Source organism: Natrix helvetica (assembly GCF_964273705.1).
Source record: "Natrix helvetica genome assembly, chromosome: 3".
Lineage (NCBI taxonomy): Eukaryota > Metazoa > Chordata > Lepidosauria > Squamata > Natricidae > Natrix > Natrix helvetica.
Genome location: NC_138549.1, coordinates 49,731,867 through 49,742,088, shown reverse-complemented (window position 1 = coordinate 49,742,088; position 10,222 = coordinate 49,731,867). Strand labels below are relative to the sequence as shown.

The 10,222-nt window shown below is 42.2% G+C and overlaps 1 protein-coding gene across 5 annotated transcripts in view; it reads left to right on the top strand.

Annotated features, from left to right (window-relative positions):
* RPS6KA3 (ribosomal protein S6 kinase A3) overlaps positions 1-10,222 on the top strand; it is a 142,688-nt gene that overhangs the window by 111,028 nt on the left and 21,438 nt on the right. For all 5 annotated transcript variants that reach the window (XM_081947342.1, XM_081947341.1, XM_081947340.1 and 2 more), the window contains exons 16-18: positions 6,831-6,920; positions 8,098-8,256; positions 8,543-8,704. In XM_081947342.1, the coding sequence (XP_081803468.1) occupies positions 6,831-6,920; positions 8,098-8,256; positions 8,543-8,704 (411 nt within the window). The remainder of the gene's footprint in view (positions 1-6,830; positions 6,921-8,097; positions 8,257-8,542; positions 8,705-10,222) is intronic.

Sequence of the window (10,222 nt, the reverse complement as noted above, 5' to 3'; positions counted from 1 at the left end):
TTATTTTTGAACAAAGACAAACAAACATAAAAATAAAAAATAAAAATCCATCTTCCATTACAAATTGTAGAAAGTGTGTCAGTTGGTTACAGTATTTCCATGCATCTCTTCCATAGTCTTCACCTCCTTTTCATATCAAATTGCATATTTTAAATTCACCTATATTCATGTACATCACAAGTATTGTATCTCAACCTTAATTTGACTATAATTGTTTTTACATCCTTTTATATATATAATATTCAAAATCTAGAATAGGATTATATGATAATATTCTATTAAATCATCCTAAAATCATCCAATCGCAATACATCTTTATAACATATTCTAAATAAAGCTTTTAAACCTCCTCTCGTATTTTCCATGTGTTGATTATATAAAATTTCATATTGTCAAACTAATATATCTATATGTATTGCTATCATTATTAATCATTATTTAACTATAGCTATTGTCACTTCATTTTATACATACTACTAGTGAACTAAATTTAGCTTAGTATTTATTATACACTTTCATTGCAGCAACCTGTATCTTTCTAGTAATAGTGCAGTCTTATATCCCTTGCCATTTGTAGCATTAATATTCTAGGTACATCCTTTTATATATAATGTTCAAAATCTAAAATAGAGTTATATGATAACATTCTATTAAATCATCCTAAAATCATCCAATAACAATACATCTTTATAACATATTCTAGATAAAGCTTTTAAACCTCCTCTCAAAATCTCCAGGAGTTGTTTATATAAAATTTCATATTATCAAACTAATATATCTATATGTATTGTTATCATTATTTAACTATAGCTATTGTCGCTTCATTTTATACATACTACTAGTAAACTAAATTTAGCTTAATTTTTATTATACATTTTCATTGCATCAACCTATATCTTTCCAGTAATAGTGCAGTCTTATATCTCTTGCCATTTGTAGCATTAATGTTCTAGTTACTTTCTTAATAAATATTGTATAAACTTTTCTTGGCAACATGTTGTTCCTTTCGTATCTCATAAAAGTTGAAACCCAACATCTGTTCTTTCCAACAGCTTATCTTTGGTTATCGCTAGTGCTTCTGTCAAAATTTCTCTCCTTATCTCTCTCTCTTTTCTTCTTCTGTGCTTTGAAGTCTGGGGTAGAGTTCCAATCCATCTATCTCCCCTTTCCATATTCCACTCTTGCCATTACCAACCATGCTCACTTTGTTGTCAGTATCCACAGTTTTCTTATCTCTTTGCTCATTTTTTTCTTCCATCTTTTGAACTCTGTCCTCCACTTTATTCATTTGGTAAACATCCTCAGTTTCTCCATCAGATTTTTCTGTTTTGTATTCCATATTCTCCGATCTCTTTTCAATTGTCCCTGTCACAACTAATAGATTTTGAATTTCAAACATAATCATTTGCAATGTTACAGTTTCTTTTTCCTGCTGAGCCATTATTTCAATTTTGTAGACACTGCCACTATAGGGTTCAAGGCTATTTTAATAAACTTCAAACAGGTTCATTTATTATCTTTCAAGTCAAAATGTTGTCTTCCCTCCAATAGCTAGTGATAGAACTCCCAAAAGGCACCTGTATAAACAACTTGTGCTCTTCCTACTATCACTCTCAATAAACAAGCTGAAAGAATCTTGAATCTCAAGTGATCAAAGAGAAAGAAGAAAAAACAATGTATCTAGCCTCTAAGTGGCAGTGTAACTGCTTTTCCTCCCGTTGTTACATTTCCTCTTTATAATCCTTCTTATTATCTTCTTTATATTCCAAGCTTAAGAAAGAAAAAAAACCCTTAAATGGAGATGAAAAACAATCCAATCAATCCAATCAAGCACTTTATATATATATAAAAGGAGAATTTTAATCCATAGGTGTAAGCAAAAGTGAAAAAAGAAGAAGAAAGAATTAATCCATTCAGTTTAAAAAACAGGGAGCCTTTGCAAAAGTTTCCATCTGTGGAAAAAAAATTAGAAACAGAATAATACACTAAGTTTAATGTAGATTAATTTCGCCACTTACAGTCTTCTGTCTTCAATTTTAATGTAACTTATTTTTTTGGGCGGGGGTAGGCTCTTTTTCTAATAATAAAATTTCCTCACCAATTTGACACACTTTCTCTTTTCACTTTCTTCCTGTTCCGGAGCTGTCCCAACTTCAGCAGCTTCATTAGCTGTGTTTCTGTCGCCGGAAAAAAAGGCTATTCCTGGATATTTCAGGGACTTTGCGGTGTCCCTGAGATCAGCAGGAGGTGTCCTTCTCAATCACCGTCTCTACGGGACGGTTTAGGTCCAAATGGACCGTCCAGTGGCAGAAATATCGACTGTGATCTCGGAGCACCAAGATTGCACGTCGTGCCGTCGCGAGGTCAGCTCTCTTCTCTGTGTATGCAGCTCTTTGAGCCCTCTGCTGTTGGCTCCCTGTCGGGTGATCCCACTGGTTGACCTCACCCCCTCGTCTCCCTTCCAAGTCATTCCTCACCAGGCCTGAGACGGTAAGGGCGATGGTGGGGGATGGAGAAGTGGCCAGGGCTGATTCTCCGTCGCCTCATCCAGCCCTTGTTGGTGTTGGACATGCCTTGGTTGCTTGGGGAGACACACAACCTGTTCTCCACCCTGAGACACTCGCCCGACCTGGCCGTGACTAATGCCAGCCTCACAAACACAAGGGTTGGCAGGGTGGGAATGGGATCCAGGAGGAGGGGCCAACAAAAATGGGGATGGGCTGGCAGCACCTAGCCGCGGCTTTAAAACTTGCAGTGAGAAAGGGAGACTGGCCCCGCCGAAACTTGCATGCCCACCCAGGGGGTCAGGCTCAGAGAAAGTCAGAGCGCACTCGCCAAAGCCCATCAGCAAGTCAACCCACCCACCTTTGCTGCACTTTGGCCGAGCCAGGCTGCTCACTTGAGGAGAGTGTTCCTGCTTATGCGTGCCCTTCTGGCCCCACCACAGCTGTCCAAGGGGTTGTGAGAGGAGAAGGAGGAGGAGGGTCCCTCCATCCTTAGGAATTCACCACCACCCTCTCGTCACTGTTTGGCAAAACTAAGAGAAAGCAGGTACAGACAACTATGGAGTCAAGTCAGGTTTGACATGCCTACCCTCCAGAAGAATGATAGACCTGGAAAATAAAACACAGCAGTGCAGACAACATTAGACATTACTGTCCACCCCCCTCACTTGGGTCAGCCTGGATTTTCAGCATGAAATCTGCACACTACCCTAGCTGCCTTCATATCTTCGTTGCCACCCATTCTGCATCGGCTAGAGGGTAGCTTCTCCATAATATTAAATACTGCACTTTCCTTCTGTGGTTCCAGGAGTTAAGAATCTCCTTAATTTCATAGTGTTCCTCCCCTTTGATCAGAATAGGAGGAGGAGGCGCTTCCACAGCAGATCTTAATCCCGAGCTACAGAAAGGTTTCAGCAGGTTGCAGTGCAGTACAGATTCACCCAAGGCTTTTTGGCAGCTGCAATTCTACAGTAACCGGATTTACAATCTGGATAATTAGGAAATGTTCTGCATATTGTGGATCCAGCTTTTTACAGGGCTGCCTAAGGTGGAGAAATTTTGTAGACGAGTATACTTTATCTTCCACCTTGAATTCCCCCTGTGATCCCCTTTTTTGTTTTGTCTACTTGCTTCTTTTGTGTTTCCCTAGCTTTCTGAAGTACTCTGCTCACTACTCCCCATTCCTTTAAAGTTTCTATCCACTCACGGAGGACAGTTTTTCCTGAGGGATTTCTGGCATTGGAAAAAACTCCACACCACTAGCAATCCTGAAAGGGGTAAATCCTGTAATACAGTGCATGGAGTTATTATATGCCACTTCTGTAAAAGACAGGAGTTCGGCCCAATTGGTCTGTTGGTAATTGTCATATCACCTCAGATACTGCTCTAACACTGAATTGATTCATTCATAGGCTCCATTGGTACTGGGAGGCTAGACAGAGCTAAAGCCCTATGAGGAGCCAGTCAGCTTAAGGAATTCCTGGAAAAATTTTGTGGTGAATTGTACCCCACGGTCTGAGATGATGCGCTTTGGGACTCAATTCAGTCAGTAGATATGTTGTATGAATAGCTTTGCCAGGGTTCAGGTGGAGGGAATCTTTGGGCATGCCATGAAATACGCCAGCTTGAAGAATAAGTCCATAATGGTCCAAATTACAGTGTTCCCCGCATTCTCTGGCAAGTCCACAATAAAGTCCATGGAGATTTCCTCCCAGGGGTTCATCGAGTTGGTGATTGGCTCCAGTAATCCATGAGGGAGGGGCTTCCTGGTCATTTGTTTCATTGAAGCGCACACAGGACAGCTTACCATGTATTTTCCAGGGCTATCATTCTTCTGGAGGGTAGGCATGTCAAACTTGACTTAACTATAGCAGTGGTGGGTTGCAGGTGGTACACCCCAGTACGGGCGTACCGATGCCTGCCTGGAGCACGGGATACCGGTACGGTGCTCCGGAGCGCCCGCCCACCCACCCACGCTCCTTACCTGTCTTTAAAGTCTTTGGCGCTTATGCACACAGCACATATAGCGCCAGCACGACACTCCACTGAGCAGCTGGAGCATCGCGGAGGCGTTGCTGGAAGGTAGGATGTGTACGTGCACTGCGCATGTTCATGTGGAGGATGCCGGGCTGCTTTGCAACTGTACTGGTTGCAACGGGATCCGGAACCCACCACTGCTCCATGGTTACCTGTACCTGCTTTCTCTCACAGTTTTGCCAAACAGTGACAAGAAGGTGATGGTGAATTCCTGAGAATGGAGGGAGACTGTGGAATGCAAGTGAACTGGCGGTTGCCGAGGAGACATTATGTGTAATGCCAAATGATAAAGAATGTTTTGATTGAAGCAGACAGCTTTTCCTAAGGCAAACGACCTGAACTCAACTGGTGAGCTATGAATTGTGGATGGCCTGGAGAGGAAAAAGGGAGTTACCTATGTGGCGTTTCACAAAAAAAATCCAGAGCTGACTTTGCTTCTATGTCCTTTTTCACCTTTGGCCACCAGAATTGTTTCTTCACTAGATGCCAACCCAAAATGTCCTGCTGCTCTTGCTTCATGACTCCTCTCTAAAATCCTAATCGGCTGGCTAGGACATATATTTTGGTGCCCTTCCACGCCAGCCCCTAACTCACAGATAGCTCATCTTTGTGCTGCTGGAACAACTCATCTCTTATTACGGCATCTTTTATGGGTGTTGGGATGGCTCCAGCTAGCGTGTCACTTGTTGAGAGCCAGTGCTGCATGCTTCTTCGATAGGATGATGGATGTCATCACTGCCTCTCGGGTGCTATTGTACTATGGTATGTGGGAGAGGGCATCTGCAAGGAAGTTTTTCCTCCCTGGCAGATAGTAGAGCAGTGATGGCAAACCTTTTGGACACCAAGTGCCCAAACTGTGTACATGCATGTGCATATGCATGCACAGACGTGCATGTGCCTACGCATGTCTGGAAATCCCCGGACATGCGCGCATGTGCAGCAGAGACCAGAAGACCAGCTGTCCGGCAGGAGGCAGGGCATCCTAACACCAGCAGCACAGCAGAAGGTAAGATCTTTTTCTTTTGTGAGCTTCTGTTTCGTCATTTGCAGGGAAACAGAAGCTCACTAAAGAAACGCCACAGAGATCTGACCTATGATGACGATGCGTGTGCCAGCAGAGAGGGCTCTGTATGCCACCACGCATGCCATAGGTTCGTCATCACAGCCCTAGGGCCTGGACGTGTCTCAGGCACTCTGCGGAGCCAGTTTCCCTGCCCCAGACTTCACTGCCCCTGTCCTGGCCACAGTTGCCTTGGCTCCCGGTGACAACACTCCCTTGATCTCCAGGCCTCCAAACTTCTCTCCCAGCTGCTCCATTGATGGGCTGCGGGCGACAGCAGGGAGCTTCCACTCGATCGGCTTGGCCCACTCAACAGGCCATCTCGCCTTCCATTATCTCCCTTGGGTCATGCTAACTCCTGGGGGATTAGAGGGTCTTGGTCTCTGTCACCTTTCCTACATTCTCCACCCAGCCGGTCTTTGGTCCCTGGTACAGGGCACCCCACAGACATTCTCTTAAGCTCACCAAGTATGCCTCTGGCTTTTCAGCCCTGAATTTAGGACCTGCTGGCTGCACCCCTGCTCCAGTTTGCAATACCACCAGGCCTCTTTAGCCAGGGGCTCCTCTGGCTTATTCCTCTCCTCTGATTCCTTGCCTGTTGCCGACATCTCGGGTCTTTGGCCTGCTGGTGGGATCCAGTAAACACTACTGTGAGAACTGACTTCCATTTGTCACATTCAACAAAAGAAACTCCTAGCTCTTTAGATTAACCAAGAGTATAGCTTTATGAAAAATCCATCGAGGCATGGCAGAAGCAAAGTATATATTGTGGGATTTTTCCCACAAAAAGCCACATAACTAACTCTTTTCCCCCTCTGGACCACCACAATTCATAGTTCACCAATTTAATTCAATTCTGTTGCTTTGGGAAAAGCTGTCTGCTTTGGTCAAAACATTCTTCATCACTTGGCCTTGTAGATAATATCTCCCTGGCAACAGATGGTTCACTTGCATTCCACAGTCTCCCTCCACCCTTAGGAATTCACCCCCCCCCCCTTCCCAACACTCTGGCAAAACTGAGAGAAAGTAGGCACAGGCAACTATGAAGTGAAGTCAGGTTTGATAGTCTCCTGATTTTTAGTTCAGTGCCTTAACTAGTATAGCAACCTAACTTTCTCTTTAAACAAGGTGAAAATAATGTTTTGAGCTGGTTGTTGTTATAAAATAATAATTTAATTAGTTGTTAGTATTATATAAAATTATTCATTTATATATATTTGTTCCTCTAGATTATAGACAAGAGTAAGAGAGACCCTACAGAGGAAATAGAAATATTGCTACGATATGGACAGCACCCAAATATTATTACTCTTAAAGATGTAAGTAGATAATATAAGCATCTTCATGGTAATTAAGTCATTAATATCAATGTGTTATTTGCCTTCTATTAGCTATTAGGTTAGAAAACTTATTTAATTTTGTCCAGTATTTGTAATGCATATATCCTGGGTTTTCTCTGGAGCTGTGAACTGTAAATCTTTTTTAACCCCAAATATTTGGCAGGCTGTTTATTTAGGTTGAAAGAGGCGGACTTCTTCCTTGGTTGACAGAAGCACAGATTAGAGAAATGATAGATCTTAGTAAATAGGCTCCCAGCCTTCGGTGTTGAAACATGATCTTAGAATATTGATAGATTTATGATAAAATAATTGAGGATGGCTTTCTAAAGACTTGAGGTAGTGAGTAGTGGCATTGATAGACTGATAGGTTTGGCAAGCATATTCTTGCTTCTTACACAAGTGCTGCTACCCAGAGTTCCCCAGGAATAGGATGTATAATCTTGTACAAAGCATAAACAAAAGTTTATGGAGCTGCAACAACAAGAAAATAAAAACACCCCTAAAAATACAGGTAGTAAAGAATAGTTATTTGTTCTTTATATTCCAACCAATTTTTCAGTACTTGCTGCCATAGGCTTTAGAAACTAAATGTTTATATTTACCTTGCTGCATTATATGTATATACAAAGAGACAGTAAATTTTTGGACATTGATTGAAACATTTCTTAGCAGAAATGATACTAAAGATACAGAATTTTAATTCCTGACAAATTAAAACGATACATGGTTTTAAAATAAATTAATGAATTAATGAACATGTATTAACAGTCATAAATGTAAATTTCAAAGCTTTTTTACTTTTCATTCATTAGATAGTCAGAGATTCTTTTTCCACTCAGCTATCATTTTGGAAGACATCAATTAAAATAACTTTTCACATTGCCAATCACATTGCCTGTTATTTATTTTTCCCTTCCTTTCTGTGATCGTCATGCAATTTTAGGGTTTTTTTAAATCTTATTTAAGTTTCAGTGATTTTTTTAACTTAGCTATCCTTTATCTTGTGATATTTTCTGGGTTCTTCAGATATCACACACTATTTCAGGTGATAACCACTATTTTAAAATTGATCTAGTAGGTCCATTTCTTTTGTGAAATCATTTTGTATGTCACTTTTAGGTACATGATATGATTGGATATTTCATGTTATTTTCAGGTATATGATGATGGAAAATATGTATTTCTGGTAACAGAACTCATGAAAGGTGGAGAACTGCTGGACAAAATTCTTAGGCAAAAATTTTTTTCTGAAAGAGAAGCTAGTGCTGTGTTATTGACAATTACAAAAACTGTTGAATACCTTCATGCACAAGGGGTAAGTTATCTATTTTTGAAATCATCAGGTTTTTCTGAAAAGAAACCTCACAATCTCTTTAACAAGTTTTATTGAAAAGAAAGAGATGGTTTACAAGAGCTCCTGGAACTGAACTGTTTCCCATGTAAAATCAATGTGTACCAAGGAACAGCAGAAACTTTTTTATTTTTCTTGTTGCTTTTCTGCAAAGCTGCAGAAAAACTGGTGGGTCTTTTCAGAGTCATGAAGGAACTTGCAGATGATTTTGCATAAAAATGCCAGTAATTTCTTTTTCTTTTTTCTTAAGGTTGTACATAGAGATCTGAAGCCTAGTAATATCTTATATGTTGATGAATCAGGCAATCCAGAATCTATTCGAATTTGTGATTTTGGCTTTGCAAAGCAGTTGAGAGCAGAAAATGGCCTCTTAATGACACCCTGTTACACAGCAAATTTTGTTGCTCCAGAGGTAACTAACTATTGGTTATTTGTCTGTATTTCCTATGTAGAAAAAACATATAATCTGGAAATTCCTTTTTTTCTTCTTTAAATAAATGTATTAATTTACGGTTAGAAAATTATATGCAAATATATTAAAAACAAAAAAAATCCTTATATCTATAAAAGATACAAAATCAGAAAAAGAAAAGAGAAGTGGTAAAGCCAAACTATAAACATCAATGTTTCGAATATGACTATGTATTATATCAGCGATGGCGAACTTTTTTTGGCTTGTGTGCCATAAGTGGGGGGAGCGCAGGGGAGTCGTGTGCGGGCGTGCTGCACCCATAATGCAATGTGCGACCCCCCCCAGTACGCATGTGCGCACTACAGGTGCTCCCCCCCATTTTTACATGCTTTTTTCGCCCTCCCCAGGCTCCAGAGGCTTTATAGGAGTCTGGGGAGGGCGAAAACAGCCTCCCCCCCCCCCCCGGACGCCTTCAGGAGGCTTCCCTGAAGCCTTTGGGGCAGTCAAAATGACCCTCCGAGTAAACCAGAAGTGACTTCCGGTTTGCTTGGAGAGTCGTTTTGAGCGCTCCGAAGGCTTCAGGGACCGTCCGGAGGCCTCCCAGATGCCTTCGGAGTGCTCAAAACGACCCTCTGAGCAAACAGGAAGTCCCGGTTTGCTCAGAGGGTCGTTTTAAGCATTCTGAAGGCTTCAGGGAAGCCTCTGGACGGTCCCTGAAGACTTCGGAACGCTCAAAACGACCCTTCAAGCAAACCGGAAGTCTGTTCCTGAACTTCCGGTTTTCCTGTATGGCCGGTTTTTTATGCTCTGGAGGCTTCACGGAAGCTCATGAAGCCTCCGGGGGGCGGGGGGGGGCTCTTTTCACTCTCCCCAGGCTCCTATAAAGCCTATGGAGCCTGGGGAGGGCAAAAATGGCTTTAAAAAGGGGTGAACTCAGCTGGCCAGCGCACACATGAACGCTGGCCAGCTGACAGGGCAGTGTCCCGCATTCCCGACAAATGGCTCTGCGTGCCACAGGTTCACCATCACTGTATTATATAATTGCACGGAGGGGATAAAAGAATCATACTGTGAATTTGAAAACAAAATGTTATTCAAAGTCAAGGCCCGGGGGCTGGATCCGGCCCACGGGGTGCTTAGATTTGGCCCATGGGGCCACCCTGGAAACAGTGAAGGACTGGCCTGCAGTGCCTCTACCAGTGAAAATGGAGCTCAGGAGGGCCATATGCGGCCCTTCCTAGCTCTGTTTTCCCTGGTAGAGGGTTTCAGTCGCGGCCAAAAACGGAGCTTGGGAGCCGGTTTTCTCTGGCAGAGTGCTCGGGCCACCACAGGTGTCTCGACATGAGTGACATTGAGCTGGCCATGCCCACCCCAGCTATGCTCACTCCCACCTCCCCTGTGGTCAAATACAACCCTGATGCGGCCCTCAATGAAATCGAGTGTCAGGGTTCCAAATAGCATCCAAAAGTAAATCAGAGTCCAAGGCAAAGTATTGCTCAAAGTTCCGATTTATTAAGA